Raw genomic sequence first — 22,983 nt, 5'->3', positions numbered from 1 at the left:
ATTACATTTTATCTTAGTATTTGTGCTGTTACTGAAGAGCTGCCTGTGATTCCTTGTCTGTTCACGTGGCTGGGAATTGCTTGTGTGGTTACATTCTGCAAAGCTGTTCATCCTAATAATGTACAGCATGAGGGTACTGTTACAGTTCTGGAAGGAGCAGAAAACTTTTTTATGTGAGCTAATGAGAGCTAGAGGAGTGTTTTGTAAGCTAATCCAAGTAATTATATTGAATAATTATATTGAGGATCTTAGTTTTCAAGTATCCCAGTACGTAGTTGAATTTGCTGTTGATGTGTGATGTTGCTGGTTTCTGAATTTCTTAACCATTTTATTACTGCCAGTGAGTTATTTGAATCTAAAAGTATCGTTTGCATATTGTTGGAAAAACAATATTTTTGCTTCAATAGCAACACGGAGTTAAGGAGCGTAGTGAAAGGAATTTATATATCATAATGTCTTGAAAAGATTTGGACTTTGTGCTTGTTTGTTTTGAAATAAATTTTTCTCTGAAGTTCTTCAGGTCAGTTCTGCTCAGAAAAAACTGCTGGAGCGCAACTGGTAAATATTTTCAGCCGTGTAAAGTGAGAATATATTTATCAGACAGAATGCTGATTTTTATTTTATCTTAGCTTTTACTTTTCTTAGCAATTCTCCCTGCCATCTCTGCACATGCACATTTCAGATCTGGTGACTTGTAATGGGAAAGTTTATAGTTTTAGTGTTAAAATGTGGATTGCCATTCCTAATTCTTCCCCTTTCTAATACACAGAATTACATGTTCCTTGTGTATGTATAAGGAATTCCTTGCAATGCCTCACTGTGTATAAAAACTACTGTGCTGATTCTCCCTGTGAAGCTTGGGCAGAACAATAGGCTTCCTTTAGCTTTCCCTTCACTGTGCCTGAGGAAAAGGGCTTGGGTCAGTGTCAGTCCTTTCATTGCTGGAGCAGTGGCTGACTATTTGCAAGAGAGGCTCCTGCCTTGGTCTGCACATATTCCATTTGCAAAGGTGCCAGTGACTCTGCATCCTGGCTCTCATGGGGAATGGATAAGGATGAAGTGTCAACATGTCCTAAGTTTAATTTGTAGGGATTATTTAAAGCATAGTCTGAATTTCCATTGGAGACTATGTGTTAATGGATGGCTAGGACCTTCCTTAATACAACTGGTAGGTTAAACCAGGTTAGTTATTTGAGAGGCAAATGGTAAAAATGATGGGGTATCTTTGTACCATTGTCCTTAATTCATTGCTAAATCCCTCTTAATTCATCATTCCCTATTGAAGCTGGAGATGCTGATGCTTCTGTAGCTTAAATCCCCTTATTTTTGTAGGGTGTACAAAGCACAGGGTTTAAGCCTGTGAATATTTTGTTGAAGAGATGATGTACAGAATGCTAGGCCTCCTGTCATCTGTAGAAAACTCTTGTATTGTTTGCAGAACTAGCATGTTTGAGTGATCCAAACGTGAAGCAGTGACTCAAGCATGTGTTGTATGGTCATTGCAACTCCAGGGCCCTTTAGAGGATCCATACCCCTGTTAGATGACAAAATTCTAGTGTCTCCTCTTGCTTTTCCTTGTGTGTAAGTCTTTCACAGATTATGAAGATAGATACCTACACGGGAGATTAAGAAGTGAAAAAAATAAAACTCAGTTTGTACAAAATATTATGGGAAGCACTGGGCTTGTGATCTGGAGGAATGGGAATTTTTCCTGTCTTTTTACAAACACTGCTTCAAAACAACTGTCCTCCTAGGAAATGAGGAATGAATGGATAAAAATATATGGTGAAACAGTTAATCCCCAGTTATGCCCATTAGAGGGCAAGCAGCTGTTGGTATCAGTGGAGTGTAGGCTTGACTTCTCAGCTTTGAATTTTTCACATTTTTATAAACACTAAATTTTTTATTTTTCTGGGTGTTGCTTCATGCAACCTACACCCATGAGCTGAGTGGAACCCAAGTCAAACAGCATGGCTGGTGTCTTCTCTGCCTTGTCTTGTTAAGGGGGTTCTGTCAGCATGGTGGTAATCCTTGTGATAATCAATGTACTGAGACTTCTAAAAACAGGGCAGAGCCTGCCCCGGATGATTTGCTTTCTTAGATTAAGAGTTGTGGGGAGAAGTGACTGCTAATTAAAAGCTGATGAAAAGACTGAAGCAACTTTTAAAAAAACCTCAACAAACAAACCTTTGTCTGGTGAATACACAAAAACATTATTTTCAAAATAAATCCATGTGATGCAAAGTCAGATTGTAATTTGGTTGGGTGATCACAAGTGCTGTCAAAGAGGCTGATCTTTAGGAGGAATCTGAAGGAAGGAGATGTCTTGCCCTTGCTTTTTTGTTCAGGAAACCTTCAAAAGAAAGATGAGAGATGCAGGAGAGAAGGAAAAATGATCCAAATCTGGTATAAGTGGTAAAGTGAAAAGCAATAGGGGGAGACTTGCAAGAGGGAGTCAAGTAAGAACACAGATCTTTCTAAGTAGGAAAAGCCTCAAAATAGGAAAAGAGGCCCGAAAGTACAATAAAGCAAGTCAATAAATGGAGAACTTTAAAATAGAAGATGATGTAATCAGAATGAAAGAAGGGAGATTCTCCTGGCAGCGTTATTTCAAATCGGATGGATATGGGAAAGACTAGAGAGGGGGATGATCAGAGCATGCTCATGATCAGAGAGGAAATGACCAAATTTTAGAAATATTCTGGGAGACAGGGCAGCAAACCAAAGGCCATATAGATGTGTGAGTAAGGGACCTGCAATAGCTGTGTTTCTCCTTGTGCCAAAGCAGACCTCATGCTGTGAGTGTTGTGTCTTCACTGCTGACAAAGGAGTGAGATGGAGTGCTGAGAGGAGATGGCAAAGCTCAGATCTGTGATGGGGAACGTGCTCCCAGCAAGTTCCTAGGAGTTATGTCTTGGCCACACAGGATGGGTGGTGGAGGAGAGCAACCAGAAGTGAAAAGGTGGGTTTGCAAGGGATCAGAACCAATGGAACTTTTATAAGCATTTCGATTGGATTAGGGGATGTAGGAATAGAGAGAGATGATCTGGTCACTGGTCCTGGCTTGGAGATGGTGAGATGGGGGCTCAGGTGCTGCTGCAGGGCTCCTGCTTTATTGCTCTCTATAGCTCTGAATAGGCTCTCCTTTGGTGAAGAGATGGTGATAATTCCCTGGTGTGCAGGAGTAAGTTTGTGCTTGCCGTTAGAAAATTTCTGACATGTTGCAGAAAAGTATTTACTGAAACCAGCTGTAATAAGGATCAGTTTAATGTGAATTAGATGGTACAGACTAGGCTGCACAATTGTAGATTGGGAATAGGGATAAGGATGTAGGAAAAAAGGTGCAAAAGGCAAGAAAAAATTAAGAATTCTCGTGCAAAATGGAGAGAACAATGAAGATATTCACTTAGTTTCAGGTTCACAAAATAAAGCAGCAGTTTGTGCTACATTTGTCAGCATTTTATTTTGTACCTTTTTTGGTGCTTTAACCACGCTGGCAGACTAACTCACGTGCTGAAACATCAGTTATGAAACAGAGCTCACAGTAAAAGTGTGTGGAAGTATTGTTCAGCTGTATTTTCAGTGTTTTGTTTATTTAACAAGCTAAAGTTAGAATCGACAGCACAAGACTAGAAAATGGTGACAATAGTTGGAAAACAGGAAATTTTGGCCTTGTGTGTATTCGGAACAGATGATCAGGATGATGGCCAGGAGAGTGGAAACTTCCACTGAGACTGTTTTTTCCTTATTTTGCTCAGTGAGAAAAGATGGTGCTTCCTGGAAAACAAGTCTTAAGTATTTAAAGAAAGTCATAACACATTCAGTATTTTCCTCATATCACATTTGTTTGTTTTCCAGCAATCTGTTTACACTTCTTAGTATCTAGCACTACTAAGAGTAGGATATTTGGACTATTGTCAAATCATGAAATTGCTGATTCTGCTGTATAGAATTAAGACACTAAATATGCTTTGGGGTTTTTTTTGTCCTTGGTTTAGTTGTTCTGTCTTAGGTTTCAAAAAATAAAGGGCATAATTTTTAGGGAAAAGGATAAGAGGATATCTATTGCCAGTTGGTGTTATGACAAGAGTTTCAGAAATAACTAGTAATTACATATTCTTCAGTTCCTGGTGCTCATGATATGGCCTTTAAAAAAGAAACCAGATTTAAAAACCCCCACAAAACCAACCAACCAAAAATCTTTTAAAAGATTTACCGAAAATGCTTTCCTTAAAACACCCCAAATTAAGAAATCTATATAGAAATCCATATGGAAATTTTAAGGAAAACATTTGAAATTTTACAATTTCACCGTGTTGGAATTAGTCCTGCAAGTTGGAAGAGCAGCAAGTGGAAAAAGTCGAGTCCTGTACTTGCAGTATCATTACCTGATGTGACCTCTTTGTGCTGATTCCCAGCACTGCTCCCTGGTACGTGCCTTGTGGGATGCAGCTCCTCGGGGGTAGCTGTCACTGGGCTAGGCTGACCACAAACACGACTTTAAAAGAGGCACAGTGTGAAGGAACGCTTTTATTTTTGTTTCATTTGAGCTTCTACTGGGATGCAGAGCACAGGTCTAAACTCATAAGTCAAGCTGTGCCAGAGGTGTGTTTGTCTTCTGCAAGGGCTGGAATAACTGGACACTGGGAATGTGGGGGCAAAAAGGAGCAGAAATCCTCAGCTGCTGTTTGAGGATCCTTTTTCTGGTTGTTTGTCACAGACATGTACCAATTTCACTGTTGTTTAACCTTGGCACTGAAAAACAAGTAGAGAGAGGAATACAGTAAATAGATGGGAACAAAAAGCATAAGGAAAATTAAATCTTGATCCCAGCAGACAATTGAAAAATTCTTAATAGTAGCTACAGGACGTAAATGTCCACAAGAGCATTATGAAGTCACCTCAGGCTGTGTCTTTTGCTGTTCTTCTCTCTGGTTCATGTTCTACCTTCTGTCTTCTGTGCACTTCATAAGTTCTTTTGGAATAAGGAAAAATCTTTTTGAGTATTTATGAAACACCAGATACTTTTTTGGAGCCTTCTTTGTGCCCCTGGGTAAGTAATTTCTTTCAGCCAGGACATAGTTGATGTCTCTGAGAAAGGTGGATGCCAAGGATGCCAAAGAGTGCCCTTTTAAAGCACTCTGTGAATACAGAGATGAAAACCTAAGCACAAACGTCTGCACACTTGAGAGATGAGAAGGAATGCCTGAGATTTGTAATTTTATTCTTGGGTTTACTGGTTATACATGGGGAAAGATTTATTAGCAGTGTTACTGGGGTGAGGTGTAAGGGATACCCTCTTCAACTTAGCCAGTGCTCAGGAGTTTTGAAAGTTTTTTTTGACTGGATGCTACCCAGAAGAAAAATGGTGGCAAATGTGCTAGAAGAGGAAAATCAGCTTTAAGCAACCTTAGAATGGTGGATAATAACAGTAGGAGACAGAAGGGTAATTGATCAATTTATCAGTAAGCAATCACTTGGCTCACATGTGAGAGCTAAATCTGTAAAAAATTGACCAGAAGAAGTTGTCTTTGATTTAACATCTCTAAGCTTTTATTTAAACATGTCATGTAATCATTTTGGCCTCTTGAGCAACATCTTAGGGAGACTTAAAAGGAAGGTTAAATCCTTTAAAAAATATAAATTATCTGCTCTTTCCTGCCCCTTCCTCCTTCCTTTCCCTTTCCATTTACATATACATCCCCTATTTCCTACATCTTTGAACTACAGGCAGCAGCTGGATGAGATACATCTAGAGTGTATATGAGGAGAGCAGAGGGGAAAATAATCCATAAATATAAAGATTAAGGGAAGTATAGCTACAACTTCTTCAATAGGTATACCTCTTGTGAGTAGAATATATTGTAAATTCTGAGTACTGCATACAGTAGTATGCAGTAGTTATAAAAAAAGAAGCCTAAACCCTAACACTGCAGCATGATGCTTTCTGTCAATTTTTTAGTTCATTCATTCACATTGAAATCAGCAGTTTGCATAAACCTTAGTAAAAAAAAACCCTAATTGTAGCAATGTCTTGGTTTTACCTTGTAACCTTACTCAAAATGCTGTGTGAAAAAGACAGAATTCCACTGTTCCTTTGATGCTCTGTGGGTGAGCAGCTTGTCACATTTCAGCCTCCCTCAAAAGCAGGCAAACAAGCTGGTTTCTATAGTTATGACGGTCTCATGATGCGATGGTCTCATGACAGAAGCAGGACAATGTTTGGCAGGCGTGCTGGTGTCCTGTGCTGGGCCAGCTGATGTGCTGTGCAGCCCAGAGCAGAAAACAAGCTCAGAGGCACACAAGGCCTTTCTTAGACTGAGGGAAAAGCAGCAAACCTTGTTAAACTGTGTTTTGTATTAATTTACAGAGGCTACACAGGCTTTTGGTGATCTTGATTGCCATGATGTTTGCCTTACAACTGAGCCGTTTTTCTTCTGAATTAGGTATTTGCTCTGCAAGCAGTGTTTAGTGACTAAGTGGTAGTATAGTTATAAAATATATTTTTAAACCCTATTTGAATTAATAACATATTTTATATACTTGAGTGACTCTTTAATTAAAAAAAAAATTATTTGCTCAAACTTCTTCCCAGAATTAAATAACTACAAAATGTGTAAATCATATTCTGGCTATTTTTTCAACTTCTCCAACTTAAAGCAGTTCTAGCACAGAAAAGCAGTTTTTGATAATGTATGACTGATAATAACATCAGTTCTGTGACAGATAAATAATTGGTACCTTTAATTTTCCTGTGACGTAAATTGGTCGCATCTTTTTGAGTGATTATGTGAAACAGTTTGTAGCATGCTCTTCTGTAAGAGAAAACACAATATTTTCAAACAAAAATGGGCTAAAAAAAAAGAGGAAAAGATAAAACTTGCCTAAGTATGTATTTCACATGTGCACTCTCTCTTTTAGGGATGCTCTTTGGAAAGCTGTTGCTGAAGAAGCTCTTCCTTGCACATACAACACAAATAACACAATATTCTGCACTTCAGTGGGGCAGTGCACAGCTTTCATTGCAGAGACAAATACTGAAATGTTAAAAATAGATCAAGCTTTAAGAATCCCAGATATTTTCAAATAACAAAGGGTGATTTATGTGAGCTCATTTTGCACTTTGACAAAGTATAGAGGCGCTTTTGTACTATGATTAGCAAGGGTGCTGATGTCAGTTCGCTTGTCTAGCTTTAAGCTTTATTCTGCTGCTAAATTGTGCTTTGTACTGGAGTCCAGAGAACCTTTGTATCTGCCTTATTAGTGTGTAGTTTATGGAATTGCTTTTGTTTTTGAATATAATCTGTGCCAGTTTCAGAGTGTGACTCACTATAGGACCGAAATAAATGTTCGCATATGCACTATGTGAAAAACCTTCAAAAATAGTAGCAGGTGCTAGCAGGCTAAATTCAATGTTTTAAATACTTAAGAGTTGCTGTTTTGTAGCCTGAAGGGCTGAAAGGAAATTCTTTTTAGCTCAGTGTTTTTTCTCAGTTTTAGAGTCCTATTTACTCATTAATACTTAATAGAAATTTCCAAGATTGCTAAAAACCATTCAGCACAGTACTAGAAATAAACTTTTAGAAGAGGCATGCCTGGTTGATACAGAGTTGATGGATTTTTTTTTTTTTTTTTTTTTTTTTTTTTTTTTTTTTTTGCATGGGGTTTTGTTGTTGCACAAAACGTGAGACAAAACGCATCACGCTTCTCAATTGCTCTTGTTCCTCTCCTATCTCTAATCTCTTTCCTCCTGATTTCTGCTTTGAAAATTTCATCTGAGTGACTGAAGGCTGAGTTTAAAGATAAAGCTTGTTTCTGAAGCAGCTTGTAGCAGTTATCTGTGATCAGCCTTGCCTGGAGAGAGGCTCCCCTACTGAAGTTTCCTGTTATCCCAGCATCTAAGTTGTCACTTGATTTGGAAGCAGGAAACAAAACAAACTCTGCTGATGTTTTTGGGTCGCTGGTAAACGGTGCCTATCCAGCTGTGCTGCTAGGATATACTCACATTTGAAATCTAAATTGAAGGGGTTTAATCTATTACATACTCCACATTGTTACTGTTCACCCAGTTAAACTTACTGCTACCATGGAAATAGTTGTTTGATACTTTGACTTGATTCACACAGTTCAGAGTTTAAAAGCAGATGCTGTTATTCAGAACTACAATAAATACAATTGTTTTGTAAAGTATAGACATTATTTTAAAATAAAAAAACTTTTAGGGCTTTGGTAGTTGGAGAATGGATCACAAGCCTTAATTAAGGTGTCTGTCCTTTTCCTCTTTCTCCTGTTTTCTGTATTATCTTTTCATAATAGCTTTCTAAACCCCAGAAAGGCATGCCCACTTCACAGGGAGGGTTTGTGTGTCTCTGGGGCAAAGCTGACAGCACTCATTCAGAGCAGGGGGATGGCAGTGCAGCTCTTGCTCCTTGTCCCTTATGCCCTCCTTCCTTTAGTTACTTAGAAGGTAGAAGCTACAAAAAATGAAATGAATGCACTCTCATGCCTCACAAAAATGGCTCTGAATCATTCCCTAATCCATAGTAAGAAATCCTTGTTTTCAAAGCTGCTGTCCCAGTGTTTAAAGGACATTACACATCCTGACCGTTTCTGGGACCATCCTTGCTGATTCTGCTCCTTTCCTTGGTTAGCACACAGCCAGGGCTGGCCAAAAGGAAAATGCACTCACCTGTCGTATTTTTGCATTTTTTCTGCTGGTTTTGTTTATCTTCCAAAGGACTTACTGACAACCTTGTTTGAATATCCTAAAGAAGTTTGAAGTGGGGTGCCTTGGGGCATGGTGTGGCTTGGCTACTGCACTGATTTACCTTGGTCTCCAACTTTGCTGCAAAAGTCTAAGAACAAAAGCATGACACGGGGGTGGCTCCCCACTGTGTCTGGGCTCTGCTTTCAGATTTCTCAGTGTGGAAGCAGTCAGCTCTCCTAGTGAGCAGTGGCAGCATGAGTGGTTTCTTCTGCTGTGCCCATTATCCTGGCACTGGGGTACAAAGAGAAGCTGCTAGCACAGTACTGCTGGTAGGGCTGAGGAACAAAATTGCAGCCAAGTGAGGCAATAAAGATGCTGTTGGAAGCAGCAGGACAGCTGTATGCTGAGCTTGGTTGTGTGGTTTGAGTTAAGGTCTTTGATGAGAATTATGGCAGGTGATGGAGACCCACGGGATGAAAGGCAGCTGAGGATTAGTTAGAGAATGAGACATTTTGCTCTTGCTTTTCTCTTAGGTCAGCTTCTTTCTGCAGCATCAGGAGGGCTGGTATAATAGGCACAGTGTCAAATTAATTTCTTCTGTGTCTTCCCCAAAGACTGGGCTTATGTGGTAAAACTATAACACTTGGTCATTCTCTCCATCCCCATCTCTCTTAACTGTTTCAGAAAATAATAATGTTGCTCTTTTTCTGTAAGAGGTACTACTGTAGAAATATGATGAGGTTCTGAGTGCAGAGTTCCCCTGGCATCGAGGTGTGTGTACAATGTGAGCATTGTCTGTTCTTTAAATCCAGGCCACTACTGTTGAGTATCAGTGAAAAATTCAGTTAAAATGCATCAGCTTGAAACAACAGATATTGGAAACAAAACACCATGAAACACTGAAAGATGTATTTTATCTTGTCTTTCCCATGCCTAAGAGTGCTTCCTTCAGCAGCCCTTTTTGTGTGCTTTTTTCCCCCCTCTCCTGCTCCCCACCCCACTTTCTTTTTTAGTGTATTCACGCTTTCTCATTTGTAAACAGTGGTTTAATTTATATATCCACTTGTTACAAACAAAGCCACGATATAAAATTTAAAATACAAATTCACTAATCCTCAAGTCCACTGTTGTAACAATACCTAACCGGTGTAAAATGTGGGTATTTGGTGTGTAACCTCTTAGTATAATAATTGAATTACTTGGTTCAACCCAGGCTGAAACCACACATAAAAGGTCTTCAAGTGTGATTTCTTCCTTCTAATTTTTCTGCCTTTTCTCTCTCCCCAATTTCCAGGCATGGAAGAGAAGATGGTTTGTGCTTCGGAGCGGCCGCTTAACGGGGGACCCAGATGTGCTGGAATACTACAAAAATGACCATGCCAAGAAGCCTATCCGTATTATTGACTTAAATCTGTGTCAACAAGTGGATGCTGGATTAACATTCAACAAGAAGGAGTTTGAAAACAGCTATATTTTTGATATCAACACTATAGACCGAGTTTTCTATTTGGTAGCAGACAGCGAGGAGGAGATGAATAAGTGGGTTCGATGTATCTGTGATATCTGTGGGTTCAACCCTACAGATGAGGGTAAGTTCTGCTGCTTTTTCTGAGAAAGTGTGGTGCCTACGTGTGAAGAATGTTTCAAAGATCAGATGGCTATCTTTAGCTGGCATATGCTCTAAAACTTGTGTGTATTGGCATTGAAACTTCCTTGTTACCCTGAAAAAAAGTAAGCAGAACAGAGGGAGATATTCAGAATTTGTTACAAATTAAGTGTGCCGTGGAACTTGGATGACGCTCTTCTGTTCTGCGTGGTGTTAGGTTTTGGGAGTACAGGAAAAATCTCTAAGTAAAGTCATGCACAGCAGTAGATCTTCATAATCATCAAAGGAGTCCCATTTGGTATAAAAACATATGGTTATGCAAGCAGGAATGAGTGCAAAATGTCAGGTTTCTAATATTACCATTTCTCCGTCTGCTTTGAAACTTGGGGGAAAAGAAATCCACCCCCCATCAGCTGAAACAAACAAAAAATAACCTCTAGTTCTGCACTATCCAACTCAAATCCTACCAAAATAGCTATTGTATGAAGGCAGCTTGTAGGAAACATGATGGTGTGTTTAATTCCTTGCAAATACCTTGTGGCCATTGCTTGTCCTGAATCCATTCTTATTTATTTACTTATTATTCCTGCATTCCTTTTGGAGATTACTGGGTTACATGACTTGCTGTAGCTCTGTGCACAGTTCCAAGAAAAGATTAAATAGGAGTGGTAAGAGGGTTATGCATAAGGCATGCCTGACTGAAGGGGGCTAGAATTAAATCCCTGCTTTCTGTAGGATTGTGGATTGAGGGAGGTGAAGGACAAAAAGGGAATTGCATAATTTTGCTCCAGCCAAATCTTCAAAAGTGACTGGAAAATACTGTTGTGTTCTGAAGAAGGGGCCCTTTTCTTTCTCCTTATTGCAGTTTTGAACTCCAACTTTGTCATGAAAACCTCACCTATGAATTGCCACTCTAATAGCAAATTCAGGGAATTTGCTTCTTTTGACCGTCCCAGGATGTTTTTGAGGCATGCTGAGCACACCCAGGACCTGCAGCACATCTCAGAGAGCCACTGCCATGAGATCCAGTGCTCAGCCTGCCAGGCATCCCTGCATTCCAGAGAGGGGAGGGCAGGGGGCAATGCACCAGTGTGGGCAGAAGTCCTTGGTTCTGGGGACAAACTGGGACTGTGGGATCCAAGGAGGAAACGTGTTCACCTGGCAGCACTTTGGCAGAGCACAAAGGAGCACGTGTCCATTGCACGGAGCAGAGAGGTGGGGTCCCCTCAAAACCATCAGAGCTTTCCTCTGAGAGCTGCTGTATTGTTAGCCCTGTGTTTTCTGTCCTTGAACTGAAGATAAAACCTGCTGTGGATGTGGACAGATGGAACTGTGCCCTCACAAACTGAGTTTTTGCTTCAGTCAATTGTATTGATATCTTCTCCCCATTGTACTCTCATTGCATGTTTCATCTTTTAGCTTTGGCTGAATTATCCCAACATCTTTACTTCACACAGCTGAGAGATGACAGTACTGTCTGTTTTATGGGTTTAGTGATGCCTTGCAGTGCATTGAGGAAGAATTTTTAACAAAGGAAAATGGGAAAATCAGTTGCTGAGTGTTTGTTGCCAAGTTCTTATTTTTCCAAGATGAATCTTCCTGCCAATAGAAGAGCGGGTCGTAAATGTACTTTATAAAATCTGTGTTCACCTGCATTTTATTTTGGGGAGTTAAAGAACAGGTGAAGTTCAGGCAGTAAAAACACACTATTATTTTACTCTGGAGCTAAACAAAAGGAGCATGGGGTATACCCAATCTTTCTATTAGCCTGTGGAAGCAGAAGACAGTCTTCTTTGAAGCTGGACAAAATGTCTTTTGCCAGACTGATTAAGGGTTGTGCTGTGAGTGTCCTGTCACTGGCATCCTTTGCTCAGTCAAGAACTAGGGACACCACTGCCCTATTGCTCCTGCTGGGGTTCATTTGGAAATCCAGGAACATTGCCTCCTTGGATTTGTAAAGAAAAAATTTGCAAGATGGCAGTGGCTAGTGCTATTAGAAAACAAATGTGGAGTTGTTGTTTTGGTGTTGGGACCAAACAGAGAAAGCGTACTGCTCATAACAGTGGAGAGACCAGAAAAATAAAGCTCAGAGTAGCTCTGAGCTGCTCCTTTCAGACATAGCAAAGACTCAGTGATTCCTGTGATGTAAAGTTTTGTTTTATTTCATTAGAAATTACTTTGAGTATATTCATTTTCACCTAATGCTTTGTTTTGATCTTCCAAGAAGAAATTGAGCTTTGCATGTGAAATCTCTTCATTGTAAAGATCTACAATGTTACATTTGTATTTGGACAGAGTAGATAAATTTGTGTTCTTCAATCATATTTACCAGCACTGAATGCTTACATTTCTGGTTGCATCATAGTGTAGTGTAATCTGTAATGATTACATTACAATTACAATATATGCAGTATTTGGCTTTTTATAGGACTTTCTTTCAAGAAAGGTTTCACAGTGATTTAGGTATTTTAAACTTAAGACAGAAATGGGAAGAAATTTTTATTTTAAATAGGGTCAATAATTCTTTTACTTTTAAAAATAAATTCCTGAGTACTTTTTCTGTTTTCTTCAGCTAATGCTTCTTGTTTTCAAATGGAAGGTGTAAAACATTTCTTTCTCAGCATCTATATGTTTAAAATACATGTGCAAAGTTAGAGGGTGCTACACGTGAGAATTGGGCTTGGGTTTGTCACAGAGTGTCATGCTGCACTTTTACCATTCATATTTTCTCTGTAAGATCATGGCATAATAGATCATCCAGAGGTTAAAATGGAATTATAAGGCAAAAATGTGTCACCAGTGTTTCGCTTTGAACTCTAGTGAGAAACAATCTGGGATTGAGAGACCTGATGGGTCCAAAAATGGTTATTTTGTCCCTGCTGCTGCTGTGGAGATGTCCTCTGAAATACTGTGGCCTGAACTTTCAGAAGGATGAGGATAAATGTTTTAAGAAAGGTAGAAAGAGAGGAAATGTGCTTTTAAGAGTGATTGATGAGAAGAAAGGTTGAAGGATTTTTTTTTTCCCCTGAGAAGAAAATATTGAAGGAAGAACTGACTTTCAAAACCAAAGCTGTGATAAGCAGGACATGGATCCATTGTTATCTGAAGAGAGAACTTGCTTTTCTCTCAGTGAGTGATGTAATGATAAAGAAAAGCCTTCGAAGGATATCTAAGCACAGCTGTGAAAGTCCTTCCCTAGAATTTAGTAGACATCTGTGATGAATGTTTCATATGTGATCCAGCTCCATGTTTCTGTAATTTAGTGAATTGCCTGCTTGGCAGAGCAGGGAAAGGAGGAAATGATCTTACTGTATGCAAACATGTTACTTGCATGTATTCATTTGTATAAAGATAGCAGTAGCAAAATAAACCAGAAGAAATAACAAGGTAGAGAAGAGAGGGGAAAAGGGAATAACAAGATGTTGAAATCTGCAATTGCATTTACACAAGTGATAAAATCCGGTGAAAAAGTTTTTGTTGTCTTAAGGACCATACATTGAAGGAGCTGCAGCTTGCTTTACATATGATGCTTTTAAAGTTTCTGTCCAGGCTGCTGGTGTATGCTCTCATACGTTTTTGCCTTTGGAACAATAAGATTATTTTTGGGTAACCATGCTTTTTTAAAATGATGTTCTAATAATCCATGCATTGCAGGTTGATCATAGCTTGGGTGCAATATCAGAGACTGACAGGATGAACGTAACTTCACTTTCCCATCCTGATTCCTTGTCTTTGATAAAGAAATGGTGGTTATTAGAGGTGTTTAGGGTGCCCTTCCTGCAGAAGGGTCTGCACATAAGAAATAAAAAATGTTCTTCTTTGACAGCTGTAACAAGTTGATGACAGGGCGTGGCACATTTGGCAAAGCAAAATCACCATCCCAACAGCAGATGTTGAATATTTGAGACCTTGGTCATTAAAGGGCTCAAGTGAGCAGAAATAGCTGAGCTTCTAGAGGAAGGAATGGAGGCTCTGGAAGAGCATAAAGAGAAGTGCAAGGACAGAGTAGTGAGCTTAAAAGCAACTTGCAACAAGTTTGCACTATGGAGATGATGTACTTCATGAAGAGTTGAGGCGATTTTGTATCTCTCAGATATGATTAGCTAGAGAGAATTGTTGGCCCAAAGGTGATGTGCCAGAAGGATGGGTGACTGATGACCTGGAGTGCAGTAAAAAATAACAAAAGAACTGAGTTAAGCATTAGGAGAGAAACCCTCCAGAGATGGGTTGTGGGTCTGCTGCCACACAAGCGAGGCAGTAGGTTTAGAGGGAATGATGGGGCAAAGGCATCTCGTTTGTGAAGGCTTTTTTGGTTGCTTACTTTGAGTCAGTAAAGTTTGGGGGATAATGGCCACCAAGACATATAAATATGATTTTTTTAAGAGTGGAATTACTGCGAGGAAGGTGATGATAGACTGTGAAGAATGATGTTAGAGCTTACTAGCAAAATTGCATAGAAGTAATCAGGGCTTTGATAGAGCTGGTAGCTCGAGCTGAGATGATCATTACCTGTTATCCAAAGGAGAAAGAGAGGACAGCAGACAGGACTAAGATGTCTTCTGCTTCAGATGATGTAGTAAAGGAACAGGTGGTTAAGTGAGAGGATGATGATGATGAATAGAGCACAAAATCTACAGTAGTAGGTCTTCCCTTACAAGATGTGAGGCAAAACCACATATATTTAAAAAATAATTTACTCTCGGGGTATGATCAGAATCTTAATCTTGAGTGTTTGTGGTCATTATCTTAAATTGACAGCTGCATGTTACAGAAGTTCACATGGAAGATGATTCTGAATTTCCTTGAGGAAAAATAAACTGAATCTATTATGCCTAGGCAATTAATTTAATTTTCTCTTGCTCCTGCCAGACACCTCTTGTGCTGTTAACATCGCTGTTGAGTTGCTGGGAGAAGGGCTGGAAAAGTGTTTTTGCAGGTTGTTATCCCATGGGTCGTGAGGTGCTGGGAGGCAGCACATGGAATGATGGAAGCCTCTCTGGAACACAGAGATACCCGAGGTTCAGGCACCCAGCTGGAAAAAGTCACTATCTGGTCAGAGCAGCATGCCCTGCCAAGGAAAGTTCTGGGCCTTTTTGGTGAAGGAAAAGAATTCCCAAGTTTTTTAGTGTGGTGGTCTGCACTGTTTCTCTTCATGAGCACCTACAGAAGTTAGTCTGTCAGACACTCCTTGGTTATTTTCCCTGTGTCACCCAGCCTGTGTGCCATCTGAGGATGGGGAGAACAGGCTACAGATGTTCCTCTTATTTCTCCATTTAAATGAATAGTCTTCAAAAGAAAATTGCAGGTGGAGAGGGGGAGTCAATTCCAAGTGCAAATGCTTTTGGTATTTTCAAATTTGAAATGGGTAACCAAAAGTGCAGCTTAAAATTACACATGAAGTGCAGATAGCAAGGACTAAATTTTACATGTTAGCTCTGAAAGCTGAAAACTTCAGCATGTGGTGGAACCTGGAACAGTCAGTCATGTTTCTGGTTGGGATGCAGCAGGCAGGGCTGTCCTGGACATGATGTGTAAAGCTGAATTCTTCATTCCTTAAATAGGGTATCATGTTGATCTTCAGAAAGAGAGAGATACTGTGAGATTGTATTAAACTAAGAAAATGAACCTATGAAATGCATAGGAAGTTGTTATTAGAGCATTTTAAAGGACTTTCTCTGGGTGTAGCTGTTAGGTTCAGTATGGAGCTTTCCTGCATAGATTTCATATTGATGCCAAGCTGACCACTTAATGCCAAAACCCAAATCCATGCTCGTGTGTCTGTGCCCCTTCTGGGCTGGATCTGCCTCTAATCTATCGAGTTAATGTGTGAACAGAGCAAGTGGTCACCAGCATACATGTGCTTGTGCTCTGTGTGTGCACATGTGGCCCTTTGATTCCAGGATCTCTCAAACAAACATTAGTTCAGCTGAAGTTATGAAGGTTTTGTTTGTTTGTTTTTAATTATGGCTCTTACTATTGTAGCTGTGAATTTTTGCACAAAGTTGTTGCTCTGATATTTTGTTGGCCACTGGTTATTTTACTAACACCTGCGTTATAGTAAGTGGATGGAATGAAACATCTCAGAAGAATAGAAGAATCATGCCATTGCACATCTATTGCTGATTCACTGTTGCAGTGGAAAAATACCATTTCTGTTTTCATTTTTCTACCTACAATGTGCAAAGAATGCATTCTCTTACTTTGATTGCAATTTTGACATTTAAACTAATGCGTGCTGTAATGAGGCTCTGTTTTGTTCACTATGAGAACATTTCAAGTTTTTGCATAATTAGAATATTAAGAGGCTGTACATCATAATGTAGAAAACTATTTAATTTCTGCTTTCAATAAAAAAAAACAAAACAAAAACAAAATATAAACCCAATCCTAAATGGAAACTCCCACACTCAGATTTTCTAGATTGTACACAAAGCACAGATATACAGGAACTTGTGGAATAAAGAAGCTTGATATAGTTAAGAAGGAAGAAAGTGGATGTTCTTCTTGTTCAGAAAACGGTCTTTTAACCTCGTCATTTTTATAAGATACGAAAATAGTTATGAGGAAAAAGTATGAATTCTAGTGAAAATGAAGCTTATAACTGCTCATAACAGGCCAACTGAGAAAAGATAAAACTCTCACCCCGTTTTGAGAAAGCTGCTTGTTCTAGCTGTACTGAATGCAGGAATTATAAAAACAAAATAGGATTCTTGTTAGACTCATTTGCATGTTAAATATTCTGGCTGTTTTTCCAGCTCCCAGTTATTTCAAAGCAGTCCGAGTGTCTGAGCTCTGGGAACAAACCAAATGACTTACAAGGCTCTTTGGTGTGCAGATGACCCCTTCCCTAAAAATCTGCTAGTCCAAAGTGGAGCAAGCTGATGATTGTACTCTTTGAAATCAAAATGGGCTGCTGGGAGAGAAACTTTTCCTTCATATCAGCTTCAGGAGTACGTGGCTGAAGAGAATATTTGAGAGGGTGCAGATAGGCAAACAGCCTTCATTTGCTCAGTGATGAAAGTTTTAACATTACTGCTTCCCTCCAAGTCAAATATGAAATGGCAGCAATGCATAAAGCAAATCTGAAGTGCTTTAGACCAAGTTCAGTAGATCTTTAAATCTAGCATTAGCCTACACTCTTCAACACATACAAAATACCTGTATAAGGATGGATTTCAGATCAGAAATGTGGTGTTTTAATAGTTAATGCTCTATATGCTGGAAGGAAAAAAAAAACAACCCAACATAAAAAAACCCTCAACCAAACCACACAAACACCAATCTCAAACAAACCCCACACAGATCTGTAGGAGGATCAGGGATTTTATCAAGTATTATCTGTGTCAAAATAAATGAGGCAACTCATCAGAAGGAAAGTGTCCCTAACGATCTATTAGCATTAATGGGCTCCAAATCCTTGCTCAGGGAACAAATCATAAAGCTTCCAGACAGCTGGACAGCATCACCTTGAATATTCAGTAACAATTGAAAGGGAAAGGTTAGGAAAGGAACAGAATGAATCATTGTTATGTCTTTGTAAATCAGTAAGTGTGTCCCAGACTTTTTCTTTTTTTTTTTGTGCTTTGTGTTCAATAGTTAGTTTCCCTTCTCAGGAAAGAAAAAGTAGCACAGCTAGGAAAGGTGAGGATAAAGGGTAACCAGATGTGCAGTGAAATGGCTTCTGCACCAGGAAAATTTAAGCAGCACTAACTCAGTAAAAACTACGACAAAGTTGTGTAAAGTTGGGAATGGGAATTATGAGTAGGAGGCAATTGTTCACAATTTCATTGAAGATGGGAGCTGCAATATATCAAGTGAAGCTATCAGGCAGCAGGTTTAAAAGGAAGCAGGTTTTCATGTCATGTGTAATAAGGTGTGGACCTCACTGCCACAGGATGTTAGTAAAGGTCAAAAACATAAAGGCACTCAAATAAATAGGGGAAATTCAGAGAACAGTGTCAGAGGCTGGTCAGCAGAGGCTGTGGAAGCAGCTCTCTGTCTCGGGGTGCCCCAGAAACTGGAACAGTACATCAGACTTTGTGGATACGTTGGTCCTCTTTCAAAATTCTTGATTTTATTTCTCCCTGGAAAGTTACCCTTGATTGTTGCTACTGTTCCTGGGAATGCTGTGACACGGTCTGTTTAATTGTGTCAGGTCACGTAGGCATCCTACCTTGTACCTGTTGGGCTCTCCTGGCTGACACACCCATCTGCCCTGGGAGCCCCAAGGATACCCTGTTTGATTTCTTTTTTTTTTTTTCCCCCCTCGTGTGAACCTGGCACTGAGCAGCTCCAATGACATCAAGGTTGTGCACAGCCAGGGCCCAGGAATGGGGTGGGGATTGTGGCACAGGATCTCATCTCTAAGTGTGGTCAAAGAATGATTTATTTGGCAAGAAACTTTTCTTCCCCGCTCTTACTGGTGCATAAATTTACTTGTATTCCTCAGTTCTGCAGGGGACAGGGTAGGGAGCTGCTTGTCCTTTCTCCCACCACCACTTTTCCAGGAACAAGAAGTACATTCCTGGTAGGTCCATTCAGGCACTTCTCTGTTCCTGCTGTTGAACCCATGCATTAGGGGAAATCAAGAAACATTAGTAGGTGCCTCAAAGAGGCTCCTTCAAGCTCTCAAATTTCCTAAATGATAGAAAATTGTTCGTGTTTGATATTTCAGCATGTAGAAAATAGGCTACTTTTTTAGTAGCTTTTGCTTCCAAGTACTGTTGTATTTGCAAGAAAAAAGAATTTAGAATACAAATAAATAGGAAGTGCATAGGAATTATAAAGACAAGGGTATTTAAGTAAACATTGATTATTTTAAGTAACAGTTTTCAGGAAAAATTAATGTAGTGAATTTTACATTTTTCCCCCATTTTTCTAAACCATAGGATGTGGTCAGGAATTTTCAGGAATATTTGTTTCAAGAAATGTAATGTATAAATATTTTATTAATTGCAAATATCTCTATACTATTATTTATCTGACCTGGGTGCATCAATTTATTTTTATGTGTGTGATCCCTTGATACAATCTGGTTTTTCCTTTCTTCTGCTAACTAGTTTGATGATTAGGTCAGCCACAACCCTTCATAATAACTTTTTTTAGGCTATCCTACTTTTTCAGGTAGGTTGAGTTGAGGAATTTTCATACACCTAGACTTCTTCCACCCACATGGGTGTGGTGGGATTTAATTTCTGAGCCTGTTTAGGTGCCATGGGAGTTCAAAGCAAGTGCTGCTATTTCTATTTCCATGTCTAAATCACTTGTAGCTGGTGTACACAGCACTGGAAGCAGGAGGGCTGTGTTCTGGGCTGCTCATCTGGTTTTTCCCAGGCTAGTGCTGGGAAGCAGAAGCTGAATGAAGTTACTTTGTAGTGCATAGCTGGCCTGTAAGCCTGGCAGGAGCAGCAGCCTTGGATAATAATATGTTCATTTAAACAGTGCTAATAATCAGGGTCCATTCTTAGGGTGTGCAAATTGGAATGTACAATGAGTTGCAAGGGAGCCTTGATAACTGGGAAATAGTTTGCCTAATTATGTGGTTCTTAGTCAATGTGTCATTAAAACAATGAAAAAGCCAAATTAATGTTTGATGGTGTCGATATTTTCTTGTCTCACAGATAATTTAACAGTCTGGATACATGTATTTGAAAGGAAAAAAGAAGTTACTGTAGAGTATACATGGATAGGAAGTGGATAAAAATTATAAAGATAAGGTTATTTAAAAAAAAAAACAAACGCTGTGCAACACCTCCTCTCCTCCCACCCTAAAAGAAATCCAAACTAAGCCAAAACAAAACAACAAAAGGAAACCAAAATCAAACCCAACCACAACTGCTCCATTTATTGCACAACAATAAAAAATGAGGGTATGTAATCAGGGGGCTTTGTGGAACATGTTACCTGTTGTACCTTTCCATTATTTTTGTAGCTGTAAGGGATCTTCCATTGCAAAAGCAGCAGTTTTCCTCTTGATTTTCAGATATTGAGAGTGGCCAAGCCTTGCCTGGTGACTAATCTCAAAACAGTGAAGTGGCCTTGGTCAAAAAGGAATGAATACTTGCAAGTGCTGACTCAGGTTGCCACGTTCAAGTAATAACTTATGGGCCTTTGTCTGCTCTTGATTAAAACAACAGATTGTGTTTTTAGCTGTATTACCGCAGCTGTCAGCATCTTTGCTCTTTCTGTGGCCAGAAAGCAGGTTAAATAAGTCATTAAGTAAGGCAGAACCTCTGTTTCCAAGGCTTGCTTAAGAAATTGATTGCAGTTTGAAAATATAAAGATTGGTACGTAAATGTAAATACCCTGAAACAAATGTTAACTTCCAGACGTTCACAAATTCGAACAAAAACCTGAGGTTTTTTTGCATCCTCTGTTAATGATTTTCTTTTCTTATGGTTGAAGAACTGTTTCTTCACTGTATAAGGAATTCTTTGCTTCTGTGTTTGCAGATGCTGTGAAGCCCCCAGTCAGCTCTTTACAACCATCTGCCGAGTTACCCTTGCCCATCAGCACCTCACCGCCTTCCATGCAAGCAGAATCTTCCCTTCCTTCTCCCTACCGGCTCATCAACGTCCCCCCTCTGGAGTCTTCCTCTGGTCAAGAAGATCCTCAAGACTACTTACTGCTAATAAACTGTCAAAGTAAAAAACCTGAACCTATGAGGTAAGTGGTTTTTGTTTCTTCATGACAGTTATTTGTGTTACAGGCTGAAAATGTTTGTGCTGAACCCATTTTTTTTTTGGAGCGTTTGGATGCACATATCTACACAGGGAAGCTGCCTGTAACTTTTCCTTCTTTTCTTTCCATGCCTTAAACCTTTTGCTGCAATTGTAAGTTGTTTTATCAGTGCTAGACCCATATTGCATTCTCCAAAAGTGTGGGCAGCTATTGCCAACATGAAGTATCACAGTAATGCAGCAATCCAAGCATTTCATTAGAGCTTTAGCTTTAGCCTTCCTTTCTTTAGCCACAGTCTGGTCTGCTTAGTCCAGTTTAGTACTAGAAAAAGCTGGAGGAATTTACCCTTTCTCCCTCCTGGCATTTGGTGTCCCAGTTTTGCCAGTTAAAGCTTTCATGGAAGAGGTTTAGAAAACATGCTGATTTTATTATCACTTGCCAGGTTACCACATCACTGACTACAGTGATATTCAAGTGGCATTTGTTTACTATTACTAGCATGGTTCAGACTCTCAAACAAGAAAAAAAGACCAATTATTTTATGAAAACTAAGAATGCAGAAAGCACTCAGTTTCCATATCCTGAATTTCAACTTTTCCCAAATAACAGATATTTTAAAGGAAACTCGAATAAGCTTTATTGTTTACTGAATAAAGAGTACCTACACAGTCAGTGCTCTAGAGAAGTGTACAATAGGAAATTTGAAGGAAAAATTTAGAACTTCTACCAAATTAAATCTCTATTTATTTCTCCATCTGCTACTTCTAACTTAAATAAATGCACAGCACCTCCTGCATAGAAAGATATGATATTTATAGTAGCTACCTGGGAAATATCACTGTGGTTTGCTATAATGGATCATGGAGGCCGTTCCTAGAGCAGGCTGCCCAAGGACATACTGGAGTTTCTGTCCTTTTTAAAAAAAAAACTATTTAAAAGAACCACAAATGAACTTGAATGGACAAGCTCCTGAGGAGCCTCACCTGATTTTGAAGGGTTTGCTTAGAGGTGTTAGAAAAGCTGAGCAGATAATGTCCAGAGGTCCCTTCTGACCCTGAGCGTTCTGTAGAAGAACCTTATAAATCCCTCTGGCAAGCTTCTTTTCTGCAGTAATTTCAAATAAAATCTGCTGGGATATTTCCAGAAAAATTAACAAAACATCATATTCTTTTTGTGATTACAGACAAGTATGTGGAAGGCTGAGGAAAGCTTCCTTTGAGAGTGTTTTCATGACTATTTCACCTGCTTCCTTAGGGCCATACCATTTAGTGGCAGTGCCTTCTGCATCAACACCTTGATGCTCTGCCAGTTCTACCTGTGCCATGTGCTCTGCACTCCCTTGGCGTTTTTATCTTGCTCTGTTCTGCCTGAGGAGTTTCCTGCTCCATTTACTGATGATTATGTGGTAGAAAAGCATCCACCCTTTACAGCCTTCCTTATAAACAAGGGAATGAGCCTACAGTTCCCCCAGAGTATGGAATGTGGAGGTTACAGGCAGCATGGAATGCCCCAGAACCTCCTGCAAGAGAAGGGGAAACCCAGTGTTGAAGGTTTCAGTGTTTAGTGATGTTTAGAAGCTGATAGTGCTGCAGAGGAATGTCAGTGTTCATGCCAAAAGCTTTCAAGTTTGGTATCACTTCCAGAATGGCTTGGCAGAGGAATTGACTTGGATTTCAGCATCCTGGCCCATCAGAAATGTGTCTGAGTGCCCATTTGCTCCTGCAAGGGACAGGCTCAGAGCAGAGTTTTACCACGACAATGTGAAGATGTAGGTAGGAATGATGAAGGTTGGGATGTGTAATTGACTTTCTGACCTGACTTCCACAGTTCTGTGATGTGTGGGATAAGTAGAAGCTGAGGAGATCATAGAAGGGGCCACCAAATATGGCAAAGTGTAGAGTCCATGATTAGCCTGCAAAATTTCTCAAGGAAGTCACAGGTGACACAGGGGAGAAGGTACTGGGGAAGGCAAAAGGTCCAGTGGAGATAA

General features: G+C 39.6%; 1 protein-coding gene and 1 long non-coding RNA gene across 9 annotated transcripts in view; one reads left to right on the top strand and one right to left on the bottom strand.

Annotated features, from left to right (window-relative positions):
- The window catches only part of GAB1 (GRB2 associated binding protein 1), a 94,959-nt gene that overhangs the window by 44,552 nt on the left and 27,424 nt on the right, over positions 1-22,983 (top strand). For 7 of the 8 annotated variants that reach the window (XM_014878967.2, XM_014878971.2, XM_088164126.1 and 4 more), the window contains exons 2-3: positions 10,002-10,296; positions 20,765-20,978. In XM_014878967.2, coding sequence (XP_014734453.1) covers positions 10,002-10,296; positions 20,765-20,978 — 509 coding nt within the window. Of the gene's footprint in view, positions 1-2,765; positions 2,963-10,001; positions 10,297-20,764; positions 20,979-22,983 lie in introns of those variants that run through there. The other variant, XM_088164129.1, reaches the window with a different exon arrangement.
- On the bottom strand, positions 4,562-8,804 carry LOC148224050 (uncharacterized). Its single transcript, XR_015803377.1, has 3 exons — positions 8,690-8,804; positions 6,742-6,815; positions 4,562-4,755 (listed from the first exon to the last, which is right to left on the bottom strand). It is a non-coding gene; the product is annotated as an uncharacterized LOC148224050 (long non-coding RNA).

This window comes from Sturnus vulgaris, chromosome 4 (assembly GCF_052056855.1).
Source record: "Sturnus vulgaris isolate bStuVul1 chromosome 4, bStuVul1.hap1, whole genome shotgun sequence".
NCBI lineage: Eukaryota > Metazoa > Chordata > Aves > Passeriformes > Sturnidae > Sturnus > Sturnus vulgaris.
Note: the sequence above shows the minus strand (reverse complement) of the source record. Positions and strands in the feature narration are given on the sequence as shown.